The sequence below is a fragment of the Trichosporon asahii genome (assembly GCF_000293215.1).
Source record: "Trichosporon asahii var. asahii CBS 2479 unplaced genomic scaffold scaffold00009, whole genome shotgun sequence".
Lineage (NCBI taxonomy): Eukaryota > Fungi > Basidiomycota > Tremellomycetes > Trichosporonales > Trichosporonaceae > Trichosporon > Trichosporon asahii.
Genome location: NW_014040915.1, coordinates 203,356 through 226,074, shown reverse-complemented (window position 1 = coordinate 226,074; position 22,719 = coordinate 203,356). Strand labels below are relative to the sequence as shown.

The window sequence follows — 22,719 nt, the reverse complement described above, 5'->3', positions numbered from 1 at the left end:
GCAGCGGGGCGTAGGGAAGAGCAGTAAGACGATAGATTTGTAACAGTTCTCATAATGCACTTCTAGGTATCTAAGATTTCTATACAACTCACTCGCCCTTCTTCTTGTAGCCAGTATCGTACACACTCGCCCCTTTGCCCCAGTCACCAGCCTTGGGGCCCCATCGATCTTCGACGCCCCATGCGTGGACCTCTTTGATGCGCGGAGCACCCTCCCTCGGACTCGGAGGGATCGGCTCCTCCTGCATGCCCGGCGCTTTGGCGCCGCTCTCGGCGGCCATAGAGTCGAGCACGTCGTTGTGCATTCGGCTGCGCGCGATGGGACCCATGCCTTTCCCGCCGTACGAGCGCTGCATGGGATCGGCAAAGATGCCCCTTCTCGGTTCACGGACAGCAGCGGTGGTCTCAGCGCCGAAAGCTTCCCAGGCCCTCTCGTCGAGGGGAAGCCACGCCTCCTTCTGGTACGCCTCAGAACGGCTCATCTCGATGAGCCGGCTCACGGCTCGCTTGTAAGCGAAACGCTCGTCCTCTCCTGTGAAGATGTTCGAAACTGCAAACGCCGTACCGCGATCCGACATCTGGTCCCGCTCCTGCTCGGCTCGTGTGCGCGGGTTGTAGATGCTCACGTTGGCGAGAGGCTGAGCGTCGAGCGCCTCGGACAGCGACTCGGCAGCGATCGGATCGAACATGTCCGGGTCCAACGATGGGTCCACGGCGTCGGGGAAGAAGAGGTGCTCCGGGTCCGCCGCGGCGCGGATCACGACCTTGCATCGAGCCTCGTACAGTGCGTCAATGAGGGAGATAAGACGACGCGCCTCGTTCTTGCTCTTCAGGAGCAGGACCGGCACCTCGTCGAGGTAGAATGTCCGGAACGTTGATGAAAGGGTAATGTAGTCCGCCGGTCCCAGGGGCGTCTCGCACAACTCCCCGAAGGTGAACTTGCACGCGCTCCCCTTCGCGGCAGGCACCTCGACACGGCGGCCATAGACACCCAATGTCTTGGGCTCGCCTGATCCTTCGCCTTCCTTGGCCCACCAGTCATCGAACTTCTGGTCGTCGAGGCCAAGCCAGCGCTCTTCGCCCCCGCCGGCTTGGCGCCAGTCCCGTCCGCCGTCCAGTTCGACGAGCTCACTCCTCGCCCTCAGTCCATCGAGGAATCCTGCCATGCGCTCCCTCTGCACACCGTTCATGTACAGATCCTCCGGGAGGCGGTTCGAGCAGAACAGGATGACGCCGCCGAGCCGCCAGTACCACCCCAGCACGTCCTTGAGCAGGGTAGCGGAAGAAGCGTCGACCAGCTGCAGCTCATCAAAGTATAGGATGTGGTAGGCGAGAATCATCTCCTTTGCAATCCGGAAGGGTATCGTGTCCCTAGGGTCGTCGAGCTGCGGATATTGATCGGACAGGTCGACGTCCGCGCCTTCCTTCCATCGCCCCGAAGCGAAGACGGACCGCCACCCCTTCGCACCCGCTTTGTTCATATTCGACTCGTGCCGCGCCACAGGCGCTGAGTTCTTGTACGCCTCGATTTCGGCAAAGACGCGCTGATATAGCCACAGAGTGAAGGCGTGGTAGTGGTGACGCTTCTTGTACGGTGTCGGGATAGCGTCGAACGCGAGCGAGAGTAGCAGAGACTTGCCCGTTCCTGGAGGTCCGGTGAGCATGATTCCCTGTTGTCAGTTGTCAGCGAACCCAGCTCAACTCACCTTCGGGGTAGTCAGGGCGGCGATTTCTTCCTCGCCAGTCATGACGCGGACGAGCGCTCGCTCCTTCTCCGTCGCACCGAATTCGGCATGGTCTCCACGACCGTGCCACCAGCTTCGCTTCGGACGGCGGGGAGGTGTTGGCCCAAGTTTGGCAAGTAGCTCCATTGGCGGCTCGTACTCCTCCAGATCCTTGATCAGATGTCGCAGCTGAGGTCAGCAATACGCCTTCTCGAAATTGGACCTCCACTTGCGACTCACCTTCATGACAACCCGGACTTGCTCGTCGTCCCACTTCAGTCGTCCGGAGCTGACGAGCTCCCTGTAGGACTCGAGCAAGTCGGTCCTTTGCTTGCCGTCGCTTTCGCCCCTTGTCGGCTCTGTCGGTCTTTCAGCATCATGCGCAGCGGGTGTTGAGGGCCCCGCCTCAGTTGACATGAGACATAGTGGTGTGTGAAGGGCGAGTGGCGCAGTTGTCCGCGAGCCACCTGCCTGCCTCAAAGACAGACTTGGCACTGGTCGAGCCGATCGAGCGTGCAGCAAAGGGCGAACTCGTCGTATCATGGTCGCAGATCGTGAGGTGAACAGACGCCGGCGGCAACAAGCCGAGCTTCTCCGACGTCATGAACGCCGGGCACAGAACGAGCGGAACCAAATTCGAAGGTGTGGCACTCACCGTGGTTGTCCATCACCACCATCCGGATTGCTGCAGCTGCATCCTCATGCTTGGGGGAGCGCAATGGGTGCGCAGCTGGTGCATTGGGCTGTAGCAATAAAAAAAGGGTGTGAGTGCTGTCTGAGGGCCAACACCTGAACCTTGGACAACACTCGAGATCGAGAAATCGGGACAGGTGGGTGTGCGCACTCGCGCCCACACAGATGACGCGTGGGTACCGTGAGCAGTTCTGGTCGTCTGCCTGAGGTGCGCTGTGAGAGCGAGGACGCGCCTTGATGTGCGTTCTTGGGAATTCCATCCTGTCAGGTGCGTATCTTGTGTGTGTCCGGTCTTGCCGTTCTCGGCGTTAACAGCTCAGACGTGGTGTGTGGACCAGCCTCACGCCGGGACAGAAAAATGTCCTGCACACGTAGACAGATCTTTCGCTCTTTCTCTTCTCCGTCAAAACTTATCTTCATCAAAATGAGCGACATCCCCCAGGTCATTATCACCAACTCCCTCGACGACATGGCGACCCCCGTCCCTGCTGAAGTCTCTGCCGAGGCTGGTCCCAGCACGCGGAGCATCGCCACCTCCCTCATTTCTCTCCAGAATCCTGAGGTTCTCCAGGTCATCGACGCGGGGTGAGTTCTCTATCAGAGGCTTAGGAGGACTGACCATCAGCGCATCCATCAAGTCTCTGTGTGACTCCATCAAGTCTGCGGGCAAATCCGTGTGCTCCCAGCAGAGCGTCGGGTTCCTCCCACGCTGCGCCTCCGACCCGGCCCACCATGCCCGTTGCAACTACTGCCTCGAGCTGGCGAAGAAGCACGCCGAGGAGATCATGAGTGCCAACCAGCCGCGTGAGATCGACCCTCTTAGTCTTCCTGCCGAGCCGGAGCGCGTCGCCACTCCAATCTCCTTCGTGGTGAATGGTCCTCTCACTGCGGCCCAGCGTTACCAGCAGTCTGTTGGGTACAAGCTGCGCATCCCCGCGTACGACTACGTCCGACCTTCCACATCGGTTGAGAACGACGAGGCCGATTCCTCGTCCATCATTGCTCCCGAGCTTGCGGTTCTCACCGATAAACACCCGATGGACCGCGAAATCATTAACCCCGGCCCCTACAGCGCGTACGAGGCTTTGGGTCGCCCTAAGAGGACCCCTTCCTTCTTCCAAAGTCACCCAAAGGACCAGGTTCAGAACGCGCACCCTGCCTCTGCCACGGGGAGCGTGTCTACTGAGAAGAGCAACTTCTATTTCCGCGCTCCCAGGGAGAAGGGCAACCACCACCTCCTTCAATGCTGCGTCATTTGCTGAAAAGCACAAAATCTACCAAGGTCCCCCCGTTCCCAATGTTCGATTTCTGGCGCTGAGTGGCGTGGTCCATCGATGATATGAGGAGGTTGTAAGCGGTTATTCATGTATTCAACTTTTCCGTAGTTTATAAGAATGCACTCCGTGGACACTACGAGAATCTGGCCGAAACAGAGGTTGCCATGTTCACCAGTGGCAACTCCTTGTCCACCAGATCGTCTCCCATGCGCGGCAGAACAGCAGACAACATGCAGAAGCAATTCAGCTTCTTTATGGGCAATCTAACCCTTGGAAGAGCACCTTCTTGCTGCTGGGCACTGACGGACATGACCTGTTGCCATGGGAAAACTGAAGGCGCCGTCGCAAGGCGGCAGTGTGTGGCGGGGCGCATGACCTGCCGCGCTTCGTCACCTCCAAGTCTCACTGCCCACCTCACGAGATCTCATCTCTTCAAAGGAGGAGTCGGAACGACTACGACCAAACCTCTCAGGGCACTGAGCATCCCGAAACAACACATGGAAGTTGTGCAAGGAGCATCGTTGTCCTTCCCGTAAACACCTGTAAACGCCAGAAATGGGGAACCTCCTGCTTCACTCCTTGCATGCACTTCTGCTGTTCACTGCATACCTTCTCAGTCTACAGCATAGATCAATATATATATCGTGATGTATAGGCAGCGATACGGGGACAGATCTCCCGACACACACAAGGCGGAGGGGAGCGTCACTCCCCTCACTTTGCCCTCTGCTACCCCGCCGTTGTCCATCCCTGGACCCCAATCCCCGCGTGCACACTGCTCGCAACCACTTGGCCTCCCATGCTCTCGCACTCTTGCACCTCCGCACGTCGAACGATGCCCTCCATGTCGGCTGACATCTTCAGCTCCCGTTACCATGCGAAAGAGCTTGGCGTATGGGGCTGACAGTATTACTGCTCCTCTTCTTCTCTTTCACCAACCGCAAACTAATCCACCAGTGAGTCCATCAAGCTCCCTCAGGCTGGTGCACTAACAAGCCAGCGGGGTTCAGCCATAATCATGACCTCCGGGGATCGCAGTCCCTCGCCGACCTGGCAGTTCTGGCCGCCGTATCCAAAGGGTGGCCTGCAGAGCACGGCCCGCACGCCCTCCCCGCCTCCCGCTGCCCCGAAGAGCTCGAGCCCATGTCCCGAATGCAAGTCGAAGAAGAAAGCTGAAGAGGACAATGGCTTCCCCGACGGATGGAACGGATACGGCTGGGAGGGCGACCACGTCGGTCGCCGTCCGAAGCCGCCACCCAAGGCTGAATCTGAGCCTGAGGAGAAGCCCGAGGAGCCCGAAGAGCCTGAGGAGAAGAAAGAGGCGGGTATCCCCGCTTGGGCTGCCGCCGATGCTCCGAGCCCGTGGCCAGTCCCCGGCCCATGGATGCAACCCGTCGCTCCGCTCCAGATGCCCAACCCCACCGGTTTCCCAGTCGCCTACGTCCAACCCCCTCAGTGGGCGACGCCGTCTTACCCTACGCCGTCTTCGTACGCGCCGCCCCAGACTCCAGCCACGCAAGCATACCAGCAGCCGCCTGCCAACCCGTGGTCAGAGCCTTACCAGTGGATGAGTGACCCGCGCTTCGCCAGCGTGCTTGCGGCCACGGGCCAGCAGGCTCCACCCCCGCCTCAGGCTATGTCGCCTCCGCCTCCTGGCTTCATGATGGGCCTTCATGGAATGATGCCGACCATGCCGATCCCAGCCCCTGCGCCGAGCTACCCGCCGCACTTCTTCCAGCCCCAGGGCGGCTGCAACAACCCGATGTGCCCGGTTCACTCGCCCATGGCCCAGTCGACACAGCCAACTCCGCCTTGGGCAGGCTTCGGTCCCCCCGCTGGACCAAGTGGGCCGGCAGTGCCACCTGATATGGCAGAGCGACTGCACCACTACTTCGTCCGACCCCCCGGCCCTCCGCCCAAGGCACCCACGCCTCCGCCAGCGCCTACGCGGACTCCGTCTCCGCCTCCCTGGATCCCGCCCTGGGTCAAGGATCCGAACTGGATGTGGCCGAACCGCTTCAAACCGTCGCCGCCTGCCACGCCGCCTCCGCCGCCCACGCCCCCTCCGCCTCCTACTCCCTCTCCGCCGCCTCCTCCTCCGCCACCGCCCCCGCAAGCTCATCCCGGACACGCCTGGCTCACGCCCCACCTTCATGACATGTGGATGACCCTCCCGCCCGGCGGACGGCCGTCGCGCGCCCTCATGGGCGTTATGGCGGAGCAGGGGCATGTCTTCCCTCAGGGCGGTGCGGTGCACTACGAGGGATATGGCGGACAGGCTGCGCTCGGGAACGGCGTGCAGTGGGTGTACGCTGGTCCTCCTGCTGCGCCGATCGACTGGACCCCGTACAATGTACCCATGTTCCGTCCGTAGAGGCCTCTACTCTCATCGGCAGCAGGCAAGTCAGTGAATCGATACCCAAATACCCAGGAAACGTATACCCATATACCCCTCGGCCGAGACAGATTGTACCCCTTCATGCTATACCGTCGGCTGAGCGAGCGTAGAGCTCTTCGAAACGAGCAGCGTGAACGGACGTGGAAAACTCGGTCGTGGCTGAACAGACAGAGCAGATCTACGGCTATGTCTCAGACTGTTCGGTCGCACCGAAGATCACGATCCCTCGCACTGTCTCGCACGCTTTCGAACCTGTCGTGAGTCAGATTGGCAAGCTGTAGTCAGTCGCATGGCGTGCCTGCCTCAGCCTTCCCCATCAGTCCCAGCCCGCGGAAAGCTCCAGATTAGTGTCGTTCCATAGCAAGTCTACTTGTCTAATCCCTTCACGTAGTCGACGACCTCGTGCCAGTCCTTCACCCGCGTAACGCCCTGGGGCAGCCACGCCTCGTCGATACGTTTCTGTCTCCTCTGCCTCGCCTCGTCGAGCTTGCCCTCCTTCTCAAGCTCGACGTATGTCTTCTTGTCATCGGGATTCTCGGGGTCGGCGGGGTTGCGAATCTCCGCGTTCCAGGGGTACGAGCCAAAGAGGAGGACCTGCTTGTGCGGCTCGAGGCGAGCACACGTCAGCGCATTCTCGGCGCTGTCGTCGACGAGCAGCAGGGCGTTCGTCTGCATCATGACCTCGTGCTTTGTGCGCTTGTGGTGCGAGACAACGGCGCGCTTCGCTGCGTGGCCCTCGTGCTCCTCCTTCGTCGCTGGGATCAGGTGGTTGAACGCGCCCGTGAAGTGGATCTCGTCGAAGACTTGTGTCAGCTAAAGCGGCGATGCGCAAGTTCGGCGGAGAGGGAGAGAGGGCAGGACACAAGAGAGAAAGAGGGTGATACTCACTGTCCGGCAGGTTCTGGGCAAGCCACTCCTCGGTGCCCTCACGCTGACTCTCGGATCGCGCCGTGATGATGATGAGGGTGTAGCCCATCTTCTTCAGCGTCTCCAAGCCCTCCTTCGCTCCCGGCACTAGGCGCGGGCGGTCCATGAGGCCGTTCCGGTACAGCTGGGACTGACGTTAGCTTGCTACCGAGCATTCACGGGCTGAAAAGCTCTTTCACTTTGTCTACAGCTGTAACTGCACTCCAGCTGTGGCGCAAGCAAGAGGAAAAAGCAGGGAGTAGTTGCTGAAAGCAGGCAAGTAGTCAATGGGGCCGTACTCACGACCATCTCCACCGTCTGGGTCTGGTTACCCCATCCGCGGTTGTGCCAGTAGAGGTAGTGGTGGAACTCATCGAGTGTGATCGGGGGCGAGACGTCGAACAGGTCGTGGTGCATGTCAACGATGGTCTGGTTCGTGTTGCTGCGTGTCAGCTTGAGCATTCTCGATCAGCTTCGGTCGCGCCGCTCCAGCGTGGTTACTGGGGCTGCTCCACCGCACTCAACAACACGGATCCCAACGCCGCCCACACATGCGCTCACAGCCCAAGCATCATGAGCCAAGACTTTAAGGCCAAGAGCAAGCGACACTGAATCAGAGGCGTCTCGGACCCGGGTCACGAGTGCACGGGTGACTCACCACAAAACGTCGTCCATGTCGATAGCGAGCACGCCCTTGCCCGTAGGATGCGGGTGGGTGTGGGGTACGGCGGCGTCTGCGTCATTCTCGATCGTGAGCGGGTCCGGCTGGCCGCAGTTGTCCGGGTCGTCGGCGCGGGTCTGTGTCGTCGGGTGGTCGCTCATCGCTGCAGAAGTGTTGTGGAGTGGTTCGAAGCAACAAACGCAACTCAATCACCGTGACGTTGACGCCTCGCGCTCCGCACTGAGCTCTGAGCGCCTGGAGCCAGGTTTTCGGACTCGGCCGTCTGCCGCCCGCGCTCACGCCTCCGTGGATAGCCGTCATTTCAGTTCAATACAATTCGTTGGAGGACGATCGAGGCGACGGGTAATGTGTTATTAGGAATCTCTGGCCTCGGGATTACCATGACGGACCTCACCCACGGCAACGTGCTTGCTTGTACGGTCAGTGCCGTGCAGGCTTTTGCTTCTGTCACACCCGTCCAAGAGAGTTGCTGAGATGTTACAACGACTATGCATGTCAAGTCGGATATTATATGGGACGTAGGTAGATGCCGGTGCGATTAGATAGATACAAATGATGGACAGCTCCCCCCTCTTTACCTACCCGCCTTTCTCCTACCTCCTCTCCTCCACCCTCATCGCTCTCCTCGCTTGTGTAGCGCTACGCCAGGCAGCATCTACGCCGAGCCCATGAGGGCAACGCCCACGCCGAGCGCAATGACAGCCCAGGCGGCACGATGCCGTCTGGACCCGCTGCACTTAACGGCGAGCTGGGCTTTGTTCCCATCGGTGGCCGTGTTTACGCAGTTCTCCCACGTCTGGGCGTTCTTAGCCTCGAAGAGGCAGTATTGGGCTCCACTGGCGAGAGCGCCCTTGAGGCTAGCGCAGCATGCCGTCGTGATAGTTCCAGTGCCAGCGGCTCCGAAACATTGGCCATCGTCCGGGTTTGACGACGGAAGAAGGTCTTTCGGGCCTTGTTCTGAGATCGATGAGGACTGCGCAGCAATCTTCTGGCCACTTTGCTGTGATGGTGATGACGGGGAAGGCGCAGAGACGGGTGATCGTGAGGGCCCAGTTGGCGTTGAAGGCGTGGCCAAGCTCGACCCGCTCACGGCGGAGGCAGAGGTCGAGCTGCTCGCTGCGCTCACAGCGCTGGCATCCGCTCCGAGGGGTGCAGGGTCGTCGGCCGGGGAGTCGTTGCTAACGACCGGGTCGGAGGAAGGGCCCGGCGTGAGGCTGATGGAACTCGTGGGCGCAACGAGGAGCGAGCTCGCGACGGTGCTGTTGAGCGCTACGGCCGTCGCGACGGTCACCGCTGGAGCGCTTGACGTCGTCGTGAGTGCCAGGGCCATTGGCATTCCGGCGGTTGGGGTATGGTGTAGTGCTGGAGGCAAGAAGAATGATGAGCGGCGCTGGATCGTGATCGTGGGTTATTAAGGCCAACGGCGAGCGGTCAGCTGTACGCACTACGGCTGCAGCACCGACTGGCCTCGGCGGCCCACGGCGGCGGGCATGGCACGGCTACTGCATGGCTTCGCGCCTGATAGCAGGAGATGGTCGAAGCTAAAATGCAGATGACCCAGTTGGTGCATTGCCCAGCGCAGCAGAAGTTGGTCCTGTGGTCCTAGAAGGGCAAGCCAAGGGCACGAGGGCACCCGGAGCTTGAGGCACCGCAGGAGCCACCCGATGGATTGTTTCAGGTGCAGTGCGCTGCGTCCTGCAGGCCCCGTCTTTATCTCGCTTTAAGCGTACAGGTGCACCACGCGTACCTCGACTGACGAGTAATGAGAAAGGAGACATGCGTACATGGCCCCCGTCCGACGTTTTTCCTCTTCTGAACTGGGAGCGGGGATTGCGTAACGCCCCCTGCTCTCTCACCAGCTATCAACACTTGTTGGCGCACCGGTCGTGCCTCCGGCTCTCGGAGACGAGACAAGGGGGCGTGCCGGGCGTTGCGACGTCTCACGTTCCACCACGGTCAGATGATCGTCCATGCCAGCATCTCTCAAACCTTGGTACCGCCATTGCTGTCATCTTCCGAGTGTCGCACTGCAGAGAAGAAGAAACAGAAATCGCATGGGAATGAGATGGGGTGGAGCCAGCCGTGCCGTGGGGCCAGGAGCAGTGCATGCAGTGCTGACCTTTGCTCCTGCTGGATCTGCTGCGCTGCAATATACCTGCTTTGTGATCGCAAGATCGTGCGAGTGCGCAGCTGAACTAGGTCACTAGACCAGGACAAGGCTGACTTAGTTGCAGATGTCACCCGCACTCGCACCACAGTACGCCAGCGTACCAGAGTGACACCGCTGCGCCACCGCACTAGGCTAGATCCATGATTCAGCTCATCCAACACCATTCAGACGGACATGTCGCATTACAGGGAAGGACAGGGTGCAGAGGGAAGGTAGCTTCGATTAGATGTTATCTACCCTCCAACGTGACGCAAGCATTGCACTCGCCTCCTACATCTCTCTGACTGCGCCTTCGTAATCCACGCAGCTAGCATGCACAGGTGCTTTCGGAGCATCCGCTTCGGTAGCAGACTTTGAAGGCTGACAGATTGTTTCTGCTCATTCCTTATGTGGAAACACCGAATCACAAGGACCTGACTCGTATATAGAGTGCAGATGTGCAGGAGTGTGCAGGAGGAGGACGAGCAGAAACGCAGGCCAGGATGTCGCGAACCCAACCGTAAACCTTGTTGCTCAAGCTGCACACCTTCCTGACTTTCGTTTGAAGCGCACTAACGCTCCAACACGTTGGGCCTTTATCTGATCCGCGGTCCGCCTCATCGTCGCTGTCTGCCAAGCCAACCATAACCACCCCAGGTCAGCAGAGAATGTTGGGCTCGACTAAGTTGCAATAAGGTTATCAAAGATAGATGCTCGCACAAGGCTGGCCCAGGTGAGCTCTCGAAAATAGGAAAGCCGGCGCGATGAAACACCTCACTCCTGAGGCGCGAGGGGCCACAAACTCCTAGACGAACTTGCCGGCGTCCGAATGTTCCTCCAGAAGATCTGGCCAGTCGTACTGTCGCATGCTTCGTGTCGTGTTTCGTGGAGATAAGCGGCTACGTGCAAGCATAGATGAGTGTCCTGCATGGAGAGCATTTTGGCGAGACATTTTTACTGCAGACTTCACACCTCAATGTCTCTAGGGTGCCATGAATTGTAGCGATACGAAGCCTTGTCACGGCTCCCACAGTCGAAGTCGTAATGATCAGCCGTAATCAGCCGACTGATATGGGAGGACGACTCTTGTTCATGTTGATTGCTTATGAAGGTACGTTGAATCGACATCGTCATCTGATCGTCTGAGAGAGGCAGTTTGGTGCTTCGTTCCTCCGATCATATTGATATGCTGCAGCGTTCCAACAAGCTGGTATTGTCAAAGGCACCATCGGAGAGCACAGCACAGCAGGGCCGCAAAAGCTCGAGCTGCTTCCGATGCTCATGAGACCCGTCCTCCGAGTTTGCAGGCCATAAGCCACAACTTAGCTGTTGCGCAAATCCCGGACATGGTCGCGATGAATCCGAACAACGCAGTTAGAAACCACATCCTCATGCAGTCGCACTACTTGTTCTGTTCTTGCAGACAGCGTTTGACTGTCGATTGCGTCAAATCAAGGTCCTTTGAGCACTGCCACCAGGCGACCTCCACCAGTTGCCACGTGGGATTGCCTCCGATGGCACTAAGATCGCTGAGTGAGCGGCGGCTCCATGGAGTGCGGGGTCTGGGTCGCTGCTCGCTGGGCCCTGAGGCCATACCTCGTCATCGTCATCGCTCTTGCTCCCTTCACCATCGTCCTCTTCCTTTCACCCCAGCATCATGTTCTCCTCTGCGGCGAACCCCTACGACGAGCTCGTCAGTGAGTATACCAAGATTTCGCATGAGGACAAGTTTCGAAACGTTGTGCATCGCCCCCCGAGGGCGATGCTCTATGCCCGCTGTGCGCTGGTTGGTCACGCCACTGACACCAACAGCGAAGGCGACCGACGAGAACCTCGCCTCTGAGGACTGGGACACGAACCTTCAGATTTGCGACAAGGTCGGCGATGAGGGACAGAATGGGTATGTTGTGCAGGCTAAGGCCTCAGGACGGCCCACGGCTGACATACCAGTGCACGAAACGCCGTAGCCGCTCTCGTGAAGCGTCTGTCGCACCGCAACCCGAACGTCCAAATCTATGCTCTCGAACTCGCGAACACGCTCGCTCAGAACTGTGGCAGGCCGCTGCATGAGGAGCTCAGCAGCCGGGCATGGACTGGTGCTCTCGAAAGGCTTATCACAGACCGGGCAACGGCCCAGCCGGTCCAAACCAAGGCGCTGCGCTACGTGAAGGAGTGGGCGAGGCAGTTTGAGGAGACGGGAGATGCGAATCTCAGTCTCATGAGCGAGCTGTACGACAGGCTTCGTGCCAAGAGTGAGTTAGATGCCATGTGTCGGTGACTGACGTTCAGACTTCCAGTTCGATGAACCGGAGCCGACGCCCGAGGACCAGGACGAAGTGCGCCGCCGGCGAGAGGAGGAGGAGCTTGCGGCAGTCATCGAGCTGTCGAAGAAGGAGACGGGTGGACGTGGGAGCATTGCCAACGACAACCGGGGATCGGCGTCATCACAGCCTGCGCCCCAGCACCACCAGACCGCAGCCGCCGCTGCCCCCGCACAGACGCCAGCGTACAACAGCCCCTCGTACGGCAACCCCTCTTACAGCGCGACGGCGCCCCAGGCGCAAGCCCCGGCCGAGCCGCAGCCCGTTGACCCGAACACCGCCACGCGGGTGCGGGCGCTCTACACTTTCACGTCTGATCAGCCCGGGGAGCTCTCGTTCGAGCGTGGGGATGTCATCAAGGTGCTGAGCCGCGGATACAAGGAGTGGTGGCGTGGCGCTTGCAACGGCAAGATTGGAATCTTCCCGGTCACGTATGTCGAGGCGCTCCCGGAGCCGACGGCGGGCGAGCTGCAGGAGGAGGCTCAGGAGGAGGCGCGAGTGTTCGGCAGCCTGGGTCTCGTCGACAAGCTGCTCGAGATTCTCAAGAAGATCGACACGTCTCGGGGCGACCGCCTTCAGGACAACCCCGAGGTCGAGGAGCTGTATCAGTCGAGCGTCGCGATCCAGGGCCAGATCAACGCCCTCATCAAGAAGTATTCGGACCAGCAGGCTGAGCTCGCCAACATGAACGTGAACTTCCAGCGCGCCATCCAGCAGTACGAGACGCTCCGCGGCGGCCCTCCTCAGGCACCTCCCCAGCAAGGTAAGCTTCCTGCCTGGGATGTTTGATCGAGCTGACATTCAGCGTACGGCTACGGCGCTCCGCCCCAGGACCCCTACGCCCAGCAGCAGCAGCAGCAGCCCCATGACCAGGGCTACCAGCAGCAGCAACCTCCCCACGACCCCTACCAGCAACAGCAGCAGCAGCAGCACCCTCAGCAGCATTCTCAGTACGGCTCGCAGGACGCCTTCCCGCAACCGCACGTCGCTCACGGCGCCTCTCACCACAGCCTCCCCGGTGCTGGTGCCGGCGGGCATGTCGCTCCAGGCCAGCCGTACCACTACCCGCAAGAGCCTCAGGGCCACCCTGCTCCTCAGCGCAATACCAGCGGTGCACCGTCATACCCGCCGGCAGACTCGCCTCAGCGCCAGAACACGAATCCCGGCAACGCTGGCATCGGCACCGGTGACCCGTACGCCCAGCAGCCGCAGGGATACTACCAGCAGCCCCCGCCCCAGCAGCAGTACGGCCAGGGCCCGCCCCAGGAGAGCCCCGGCGTGTACGGTGCTCCTCCGGGCGCTTCCCAGCAGGGCCAGCAGCCGCCGGGCCAGGGCTTTAACTTTGCGCAGCAGGTGGCGGACGTCGCAAACGGCGTGAACCGGATGAACGTGCAGCATTAATGTGTATAGACGGGCTAGGTTTTGAGACGATGCAAATGATCAGATTGTATGCGAGGTAGAGTCAGACGAGATGCATTCGGGCCGATGCTTCGGCCGACGCATGCTGGCCGATAATGGTAACGGCAGAGCAGGCGTGAGATCTGAGGATGGATGCCGAGGACGGGGGGTGAGGGGGTGAGGGCGGAGTGTCAGCGGGGGATTTTCGTTGCCGCAGGAGATTGTCGACCACATGGCACCTTGTCGCCATGTTTTTTTCACGTCCGCATCCGCCTCCACCTCGGCCCTCGCCCTACCCTTCCTGCCTGACGATCCCAAGATCGACTTCGCCATCGCATCCTCCACTTTCCCCTCCAATTCGACAATGAACCCATACTACCTCCCCGAGATCGGGTATCCCTTCGCGAACGGGGGGTACTCGTCGGCCGGCAGCGCCGTCTCGTCTCCCGCCCCGGGGCCGTCGAACGTGCCCTCCGCCGCCGCCTCCTCGACAGGCTACGGCTCGGCGCACCACACGCCGCATCCGTCCCACCACGCCCATGCCGCTTCCCCCCTCTGCGCCGGCACCGATCCCGACATCCGGACCACTCGTTCACCCACACCAGGACCTGAACTCGTTCCTTGAAAGCTTCTGGGCCAGGCAGATGGACAGCGTCGAGAGGGAAACACCAGACTTCAAGACGTACAACCTCCCCCTGGCGCGTATCAAGAAGGTCATGAAGAGCGATGAGGAGGTCAAGATGATCAGTGCCGAGGCCCCCATCATGTTCTCCAAGGCTTGTGAGAGTGAGTAGACCGAATGCTAGCGGCCGTGAGCCTGCGATCCCGTCTTCCCCGTCTTTCGTGCGATGGGGGGCGCATCCGCCCTCATGACGGTCTGGGAGCATCCGTCTCGGGCGCTCGCAGCACTTCGGATCAACAGGACGGCTGCGGACTCTGGGAACGTGCCGCAGGCGACGTGCCGCGGGCGAGCGACCAAGCTACCATAGACATCCCCAGCTAACAACAGTCTTCATCTCGGAGCTCACGTGCCGCGCCTGGCTAGTCGCCGAGGGCCACAAGCGACGCACGCTGCAAAAGTCGGACGTCGCCGCCGCCATCGCGTTCAGCGACGTGTTCGACTTCCTCATCGACATTGTGCCGCGCGACGACGGTTCGGGTGGCGCCGCCGCCACGGCCAGCGCCGACAATGACAACCAGCCGGACGCCGAGGGCGAGGACGCCCCCGCCGCGCAGGAGGATGGAGAGGGAGGAGACGCGATGTACCGCGAGTATGTCCGGGGTGGTGAGGAGGGCGAGGGATTCGCTTAGGAGGCGTATCGGGCCTTGGGCCTGCCCATTGCGCGCAAGCCGGCTGAGGCTGCGGAGGATAAGGAGGAGTAAGCAGGAGACTTGAGGCTGCACCGCTGGCTGCGCTCAGTCCCTTCGCTGCTTGCAGCGTCTCACTCTCTCTCTCTCTGCTTGTATACCCGCCCACCACCCTCTCGCCGCTCGCGCTCATAAGTAAATATTACATTATACCACAGTTCACAGAACACTATAGACGATCGCTCCTCGGGGCCTAGATGTATCCATGCCATGTCACAGCCGTATGCTCACGCTCATGTTCACGTCTCGGTAAGGGGTCCACCCGCCGCACGCTCAAGCTCGTTCCGGACGCGCTTCCTATTCGCTTCCCTCGCGCGGATCGCCTCGCCGTCCTCGTCGTCCGAATCGGACTCGGCCTGGTCGAAGAAGCTGATGTCAGCTGGTAGTCATCCGGAAGGCAGGTAGCTGGCTCCGGCTCCAGTGCCAAGCACACTCACATCTTCTCGATGAACGCGCCGGCCGCCTTCTCGCTGAACTCGGCCTCGCGCGCACCCCACCGCCATTCGATGACCTTGGGCTGGCCGCCAGTACCTCCGCTTTCCGCCTGGTATTAGCTCCGTGCTGAATCCCTCAGCTGGTGTATTGCTCACCTTCTCCAAGTAGCGTTTACGCGCCAGCAGATCGAGGTACTTGTCGAGAGTGAGCTTCTCTCCCGTTCCGTCCTTAGAGGCATACGGGAGCACTGTGTCGCGGTGCAATCCGAGGCGGCGGAGGAGGGAGTGCAGCTGGTCGTCGGGCACGCTCCGTCCGAGACTGAGGATGATACACAGGATAACGGTACGAATACCGAGCAATCCGAGCGCGCCGGTCTGCGACGCATCCGCCTTCTCCCACTGCAGCACGGCACCCGAATCCGCCTGCGCCGCCTCTGCCGCCGCTTCGTCCTCGGGCAAGGGGAGCGGGTTCGGTTTCGTCATTTCCGCGATCAGGGCTGTCGGCAAAGCCGAGCGCACGATGTACGTCTTGCTCATGGGGACTGAGCGTCAGTTTCCCATCCCAGGGTCGATAACTCACCCTTTGCAGTGGCCATCTCGCCGTCTTCCTCCTCCTCCTCCGAGCCCGATGCGTCAGACGCGTCGTCCTTCCGACGCCGCCGCTTCTTCTTCCGCTGCGTCTGTGCTTGTGTTTGAGCCTGGGTCTGCGGGTCGTCGAGGTCGCCCTTCCTCCGCGCACGCAGCTCGACAATCTCGAGCCCGAACACGGAGCGCAACTTCTCGTTCGCGCGGGTCAAGACTTCAACGAAGGCGCGCTTCTTTGTCGGGATAACTGAAGTCAGCTGGCTAGTTTCTGCAAAGAAGCTGGAGATTCTGTCGATTCTAATCGAGCTACTGTGAGGGTGAAGGAAGATATCACTCACTCATCTCCGTGATCGTCTCGCGCTTCAATGGTTGACGCCTGTACTCCGTAAACAGCGCCAGGCGGACGAGCTTGGCCGCGGCGGCATTGAGATCCTGCTGTCAGCTAACCCCTACCTGATTAACTTACGCTCTCGCCGAGGATCTGTTCTCGCGGCGGCATGATGGTGGAAGCTGTCCAGTGCAATGTCAAAACAAATCCGGTCGCGTCCTTCAGTCCAGTCATCTATCACGCGCGTCTGAAACAGCCTAGAACCCTGCCATGGCCATTTACCTCCATTTCAGCTTCATCCTAATGGTGTGCCTAATCCGCCACCCGAGACTACAATAGCGGGACCAAAGCGCGTGACTGTGTGGTCAGATGACGCACTGATCGGCCACCTTCCTCGATCGAGCTGTCGCTATCACTACGCTCTGCAACAACAACAACAACAACACGACAAGCAAGATGGCAGCACTCGGTGCACCGCCCGAGTGGCAGAATGTGATCCGCGCGCGGCTTATGGCGCAACAGAACGTGAACGAGCCGCTAAAGGATGTCATCGAGCAGTGTAAGTTTACTATCTTGAGGCTTGAACTGACGCGCAGACCAGAGACTGGCCAAGGCGGCGAGGGAGCTGAAGGTGCGCAACGCCGCGCTGCTGAGAGGAGGTGGTGGTGAAGGGTGAGTACACTGCCGTTTGGTGCAGGCAGACTACGCGACGACGTGTGCATCTGGTCTTCCTCCGATTGCAGGGTGTCGCCGGGAGTGGCCACCGACTGCAGATCTGACGGAGGTAATATGATCGGGAGCACCAGGCGTCCAGCTAGGGTGATGTGAGCGACAGCTGACAGCAGATCCTCATCTGCGCCGCTTGTTTCGCACCTCGACGCGCAGCTGAACGCTATGCGTACAGAGCTCGCGACGCTGTATCGCACACAAGCAGCCGCGCAGAACAAGCAGCTCGCGATGGCCGACAGCCTGCGCGACAGGGACGAGGAAGTGCGCGGTCTGCGCGAGGAAGTGCGCGAGCTCCGGGAAGCGAGGGACGGGGGCACGCGCCGAGAGCGCAACTGGGAGGAGCGGTGGAGGATGCGAGATGAGGATGTCAAGGTGAGTACGAGGATGACGAGCGCGACGAGCTGGAGTCCGTACGCCAGAGCTGACCGCAGACCCTGCACGACGAGATTCTGTCGCAGCAGATCGAGATCTCGGGCTTGACGCAGCGCAACGCGGCGCTGCAGGCCGACAACGCCTCCTTGCTGCAACGGTGGCTGGACAAGATGAACATGACGGCCGACGAGATGAACACCCAGTTCGAATCGGAGTCTGCCGCGCACGCTGCGTCGGCGTCGGACGCACAAGCGACACCCAAAGCGGAGAAGACGGCCAAGGGCAGCGAGGAGGCAAAGGAACAGCGGGATTTTCGCGGAGGCGGGAAGGGCACGCCGAGCAGGAGAAAGTAGGCCCTCCCCGCTTGACCGTTGATGTAGATGAGAAGAGGCGCAGTGCGAGTTCGACTGGGACGACGGGGACGCCAGAATGGGAAGTCTTAACTGCCCGCACAGACATAAGCGACGATGACTGGGAGGAAGCCAGGCGGGCTGTGTAGCGCACATCTCTGCCCGTGCTGGCCCCGCCGATACTCACTATCGCCTCGCCTGTGCTCCCCCACGACGAGACCATGACCGTCAGGCCCGTCTGCGATGCGAATGAGTAGATAAGTGTTGTACATAATGCCAAATTGCCATGAGATAGAGATACCAGCTGCACGCTTGCACGGGGATATATTCATGTGTCTTTTGCTCTACAGCCAGGATATCTAGAATACAACAGGGGTGAGGAGGAGGATACAGGAGAAGGAAGGTGATGTACATTGGCGGTCCGGCCGCCTAGTTCAGCGCCTGATCAGAGCCGTGGGGTGCAGGGTCGAGATCAGTCTTGGGAAGAGCTCAGCCTACGGCGTCGGCGTCGGCATCAGCCTCGACCTCGGCCTAACGGCCTCGGCGAGTCTACTGCCTCATGCGCTTGACGCCCCTCTCGCTCGGCCCTGCCCCATTCGCAAGCGCCCAAATCAGATCCTCCTCCGGCGGCGTCGTGACGCCTCCTGCCCCTCCCTGCTGCTGCTGGGCAGCGTGCATGCGCTCCTGCTCTCCATGGGCTGCTGTGGGCCACACGAATTCCTGCTGCCCCTGCTGCGGGGGCAGGCCCATCTGTCCTGCTCCGCCGAGGATGTCCCGAAGGAAGCTGTTGGAGGACGAGCACGAGGTCAGTTTCAGGAGCTGCTGCTGCTGCTGCTCGAGCAGGGCGCGTTTCTGCTCCTGGTGCGCTTGCTGCATGTGCAGCCAGGCGTAGGTCGTGAGGCCCATGTCGCCGCCCAATCCCCCGGGCGTGGGGAGGTAGTTGCTTTGTACTTGGGGAGGGTAGGCGGGGTACGACGCGCGCTGGTACTGCGGCTGCTGCTGCTGCAACCCGAGCGCGTAGGACAGGCCCGCAACGGAGGGACTCTCCTCGCGCTCGCGCTTGCGCTCATAGTCGCGCTCCCGCTCCCGCTCTCGGTCGTCGAGGAGCGAGCCGACAAAGCTCTCGTCGCGCTTCGGCTCGCGCCACGCGACGCGGCGCTTCTTGTAGCTCTCCTTGCCCTTGAGGCTCTTGGCGGGGCCCTTCTTCGGCTGCTGCTCGCCGTCGTCGTTGCCCGCGCCGCCCTCGTCGTCGTCATCGTCGTCGTTGATCATGGCCTCGAACTCGGCCCCGCGCCGGCGCTCAATCGTGCCCTCATACTCGTTGTAGCGGTCGATCTCCGAGTCAAAGTCCGCAGAGGAGAACTCGTACGGCTTGCCGTTCGAGGAGAAAATGAGCAGCGAAACGTTCGCCCCGCACAGGACTGAGAGCTCGTAGGCCTTCTTCATCAGGCCCGCCTTGCGCTTCAGGAAGGTCACGTTGCGGTTGCGCTCGTCCTAATCGTCAGCCGAGGCTCACTTCGGGTTTTCGATGTGGGCAAGAGAAATGGAGGCAGTATGCATGAGGGAGCAAGACCCCGGGGAGGTAGAAGGAATGGAAGGGGGAGTGCAAGGGATGCAGAAGGGAGCAGTAAGAGGAACGTCGATACGCACCGTGAGCGGCTTGATCTCGATCTTTTTGCGGCCCATCGTGTCTTATTCTGGCTCGGTAGGTGTTGCAGTGGGGTCTTGGCGGGGACTAGAGGAGTCGCAGTACGAGACTTGCACACTCTTCCAGATGGGCGTGCTTGGAACGAAAGGTAGAGTGCTTGGCAAGAGAGACAAAAGTGGGTAAAGAAGAATCTCTCGTCGTGAGTACTTCAAGGCCGGGTGTGTCGTCGATGAGTCGGTCAATGTCGGGTGGTGTGCCAGGAGACAGTGGTGAGTGAGAGTCCAAGAGGCGATGAGACCGGGGGAGGGGGTGAGCAGGCGGGCTCTATGTTTAGAGTGGGGGCAGAGGTGTGGGCCTATTTTCGACGCGCGGGGGGCTTTTTTTGCTCCCGCGCTGCTCTGAGGGTAACTTGGCCAGTACCCCGGACCTGCTGCCGACGCAAGCGAGATGCACACATGCTGCTCAGGGCAGGCGACCGAGAGCTTCAGCCGGATCCGCCGCGGCAATTCTTTCTCATTAGGAATGGATCCTAATCCACTTCATCCAGTGCAATTGAGGGATTATCTTATGCATTAGAGTGAGTTGGCGGAAATGAGAATTCCGCACAGACGATGCGCACAGCTTTTCCAGCCGTGTCATGCTCTCTGCCGTTCAAGGCGTCAGGCTCAACCAGCCAGAGCCCAGCTTGGTGGTGCTGCGCAGACCCAGATCTGTTATCAGAGACCGATATAGACCACACACTCGCTTCCGATCATCGGGAACTCCTGCGCAGCCTGCTCCACTACAAATACAAAGACATGCGTAACGATGGATCTGTCTACCGAGTCTAGATTTCAGATTGAGCCAGAAAGGCGATGCAGAAAGCATGTGCTGCCATGGACTTCACTGTGGATCAACAGAACTTAGCGTCGTCGCTATGCTCGGCTGCATCGGTACAAGGGGACAAGGCACCCCTCTAGCTCCGCCATCCGCCAGCTGCGGACGAGTAGTGCGGTACGCTTGCACGCTGCCCTTCGGCGTCGGACTCCGCCGAATACGACGCTGTGATACGGCCGTTACATTCGATACACTCTCCGATTTCTGTCCATTCCAAACACTCAAACCCATCTCCGTTCATTCCAGAAGCCAGATACGACGTCACCAGATCCGGGGCTGTCTCGGAAAGTCTACACGCTGCATTGTGCAAAGGGTCAAGGACAGTTTATGCATATACACCTTCCGGAGCACCACACGCTTGTCGTTCGTACAACACAGGCCGTCGCCCTCGGCCACTTCGGTCAACTCAAGATCGCCCTTCTCCGTCACCTAAGCACTCCCGGCCGACGTGCCGGCCGATCGAGCATAATGTTCACTTCCGCACTCATTTCTTTCCCCGCACCCCGCAGGTACTCTTTCTCCACAACTCCGTTCGATCGCGAGCACGTGCGGATCACATGCTCAGGCCCTCTCCTCAAGCTCGCTGAGCCCCGCAGATAACGCTCACTCCTCCTCCCTGATCTTGACTGCCTCCGCCGGCTTGTCCGCAAAGGCCGGGTTCATCCTCCTCCGCTTGTCCTCCTCGTATGCCTTGAACGTCGCTTCGGCATCGTCGCTCATCGCGAACTGGTCGGTCGGCACTCCCTGCGCCTTGAGCGCCTTCAGCCAGAGAGGGAGCGTCGGCTCCCAGAGCGGATGGATGTTGGACGGGTCCACGGGGCACGCCCAAGTGGCGCGCGAGACTTCTCGGTCCAGCCTGTCTGCCTCGGTGGCTCCATTCGCCGCCATCGTTTTGGCGTCTTCGGAGTCGACGTTGTGCATCGCCTCAGCAATGTCGACGTAGCCGAGCACATTCGAGTGCTGCTCACAGAACGCCTTCAGTCCTTGGTTGAAGCGCTCCGTCATCTCAATGCGCACAGGCTTCGTGCAGAGCGGCGGGTCGTGGACGAGTAGCTGCTGCACTGTCATCTTACCCACTGGGCTCTCGTTCAGTGAAGCACGCGCCATGGCGGTTTCGATCGTCTCGGGCGTCAAGCGAGTGGTGGAACGAGGCGCCTTCTCACCGCGCTCGAATGCACGCTGCGCACTGACGTGATCCGCCTCGAGGCGCTCGACATACTTCTGAGGGATACGGGGCAGCGTCTCGTCTTGCACCAGTGGCGGCAGCGCGGCGGCAACGAGCACCTTGGTCGGGGGCAGGCGGCGGACATTGTCCGGCGCATCCGGGGCGGCGATGGCAGCTGCCCGGCGCCCAACAGGACCATTGACGACCTCACGCTCAAGCCAGGTCGTGTACGCCTTCAGGACGGTATCAACGAACCGTTCAGGACCGAGTGCAGGACCGCGGCCCTCATTCTCTGTCGCGTTCGCGAGGATCCGTTCCGTCTCGCTCTCCTCCGATGCCGCTGGCGCGACCGCAGGTACGTCAGACCATGTCCCGGGGCCGAGAGGTTTATGCTGCAGTTGCCAGAGATAGTTGATTTGGAGGTCAACCTGATGTCAGCTTGCCATAGTATAAGAAACTCACGTTACCGAAGATGAGCAGAGCGTACCGGCCTGATGGCGGCAGGTAGGCGTATGGAGGAGGTGCAAGCAGCCTGTTCAGGAGTGGGACCAATTCGTTCGACACCTGCTTCAGCGACTTGGGGTTGTTCAATCCCTTTGGTGTCAGAGTAGTCAGAAGGAGGCAAGTACCTTGGCGCTGCTGCCCTTGAACGTCTGCGTCTTGGAGTACCGATCACTGAGCAGCTTGAAAGGGCCGACAAAGGAGTCGCCAAAGACGAAGAGGGAAGGGCCTGAGGAGCCGCGCTGATGCGGTGGAGGGTCCCGCTGAATGTGGTGGTGGCCACCTCGGGGAGTGTGTGCGCCGTCACGGTCACTCCATGGCCGCCGATCGTTGCCCCCAGACGGAGGGGTTGAGGAAGACCACTTGCTGCCGCCAGCAGGTGATCGAGGCACCGGTGAACGATTGTTGGCTATCGGAGGAGCATCGCCTGCATTGAGTTGCGCCTTGCGGAGGTGAGGCGGCACGTATCGACCCTGTGTTGAGGCCATTGGACAAGAAACTGTGAAAGGGAGTGGACTGGGGAGCTGAGGAGCTGAGGAGAGCGGCAATGATGTAGCTCGGTGGTTAGCTTGGCGAGAGCAATCGCGAGGAAGCGAAGTGGAGGGGACATGGAGTTTATTGCATCCACCTGGTTTAGATGATGAAATGGCCACGCGAGCCGTGGTGAAGGCCCTACCCTGACTTTGACGCGTAAGAGCAGGCGCGTTGGTAAGCTTACGGCTGCCCTGATGTCCTGACGTCCCGGACTGTCTGGCGTGCCGTGGACCGCGTGCAGATGCGTCGAGATCCCGCCATGGATCATGGACAGACGATGGC

General features: G+C 60.4%; 10 protein-coding genes across 10 annotated transcripts; 4 read left to right on the top strand and 6 right to left on the bottom strand.

Annotated features, from left to right (window-relative positions):
• Window positions 1-88: 88 nt before the first annotated feature.
• On the bottom strand, window positions 89-2,266 carry A1Q1_06884 (putative atpase; the record flags this gene model as incomplete). Its single annotated transcript, XM_014327133.1, has 3 exons — window positions 89-1,644; window positions 1,702-1,894; window positions 1,964-2,266. 3 exons carry the CDS (start codon window positions 2,264-2,266, stop codon window positions 89-91), a joined length of 2,052 nt encoding a protein of 683 aa, XP_014182608.1.
• A 574-nt stretch (window positions 2,267-2,840) lies between these two features.
• Window positions 2,841-3,678, top strand: A1Q1_06883 (uncharacterized protein; the record flags this gene model as incomplete). The annotated part of the gene is made up of 2 exons (XM_014327132.1): window positions 2,841-3,001; window positions 3,042-3,678. The coding sequence occupies 2 exons, from the start codon at window positions 2,841-2,843 to the stop codon at window positions 3,676-3,678; spliced, it is 798 nt and encodes a 265-aa protein (XP_014182607.1).
• A 1,033-nt stretch (window positions 3,679-4,711) lies between these two features.
• A1Q1_06882 (uncharacterized protein) lies at window positions 4,712-6,067 on the top strand (the record flags this gene model as incomplete). The annotated part of the gene is made up of 1 exon (XM_014327131.1): window positions 4,712-6,067. One exon carries the CDS (start codon window positions 4,712-4,714, stop codon window positions 6,065-6,067), a length of 1,356 nt encoding a protein of 451 aa, XP_014182606.1.
• A 390-nt stretch (window positions 6,068-6,457) lies between these two features.
• A1Q1_06881 (uncharacterized protein) lies at window positions 6,458-7,819 on the bottom strand (the record flags this gene model as incomplete). The annotated part of the gene is made up of 4 exons (XM_014327130.1): window positions 6,458-6,894; window positions 6,980-7,142; window positions 7,301-7,439; window positions 7,656-7,819. 4 exons carry the CDS (start codon window positions 7,817-7,819, stop codon window positions 6,458-6,460), a joined length of 903 nt encoding a protein of 300 aa, XP_014182605.1.
• A 515-nt stretch (window positions 7,820-8,334) lies between these two features.
• On the bottom strand, window positions 8,335-9,015 carry A1Q1_06880 (uncharacterized protein; the record flags this gene model as incomplete). Its single annotated transcript, XM_014327129.1, has 1 exon — window positions 8,335-9,015. One exon carries the CDS (start codon window positions 9,013-9,015, stop codon window positions 8,335-8,337), a length of 681 nt encoding a protein of 226 aa, XP_014182604.1.
• A 2,470-nt stretch (window positions 9,016-11,485) lies between these two features.
• Window positions 11,486-13,550, top strand: A1Q1_06879 (glycosyl transferase; the record flags this gene model as incomplete). Its single annotated transcript, XM_014327128.1, has 5 exons — window positions 11,486-11,525; window positions 11,641-11,728; window positions 11,779-12,080; window positions 12,166-12,912; window positions 12,955-13,550. The coding sequence occupies 5 exons, from the start codon at window positions 11,486-11,488 to the stop codon at window positions 13,548-13,550; spliced, it is 1,773 nt and encodes a 590-aa protein (XP_014182603.1).
• A 536-nt stretch (window positions 13,551-14,086) lies between these two features.
• A1Q1_06878 (uncharacterized protein) lies at window positions 14,087-14,858 on the top strand (the record flags this gene model as incomplete). The annotated part of the gene is made up of 2 exons (XM_014327127.1): window positions 14,087-14,333; window positions 14,593-14,858. The coding sequence occupies 2 exons, from the start codon at window positions 14,087-14,089 to the stop codon at window positions 14,856-14,858; spliced, it is 513 nt and encodes a 170-aa protein (XP_014182602.1).
• A 296-nt stretch (window positions 14,859-15,154) lies between these two features.
• On the bottom strand, window positions 15,155-16,433 carry A1Q1_06877 (uncharacterized protein; the record flags this gene model as incomplete). The annotated part of the gene is made up of 6 exons (XM_014327126.1): window positions 15,155-15,284; window positions 15,353-15,459; window positions 15,506-15,846; window positions 15,930-16,213; window positions 16,273-16,310; window positions 16,401-16,433. The coding sequence occupies 6 exons, from the start codon at window positions 16,431-16,433 to the stop codon at window positions 15,155-15,157; spliced, it is 933 nt and encodes a 310-aa protein (XP_014182601.1).
• A 1,829-nt stretch (window positions 16,434-18,262) lies between these two features.
• On the bottom strand, window positions 18,263-19,399 carry A1Q1_06876 (uncharacterized protein; the record flags this gene model as incomplete). The annotated part of the gene is made up of 2 exons (XM_014327125.1): window positions 18,263-19,207; window positions 19,364-19,399. The coding sequence occupies 2 exons, from the start codon at window positions 19,397-19,399 to the stop codon at window positions 18,263-18,265; spliced, it is 981 nt and encodes a 326-aa protein (XP_014182600.1).
• A 1,441-nt stretch (window positions 19,400-20,840) lies between these two features.
• Window positions 20,841-22,391, bottom strand: A1Q1_06875 (uncharacterized protein; the record flags this gene model as incomplete). Its single annotated transcript, XM_014327124.1, has 3 exons — window positions 20,841-21,794; window positions 21,865-21,978; window positions 22,032-22,391. 3 exons carry the CDS (start codon window positions 22,389-22,391, stop codon window positions 20,841-20,843), a joined length of 1,428 nt encoding a protein of 475 aa, XP_014182599.1.
• Window positions 22,392-22,719: the final 328 nt, after the last annotated feature.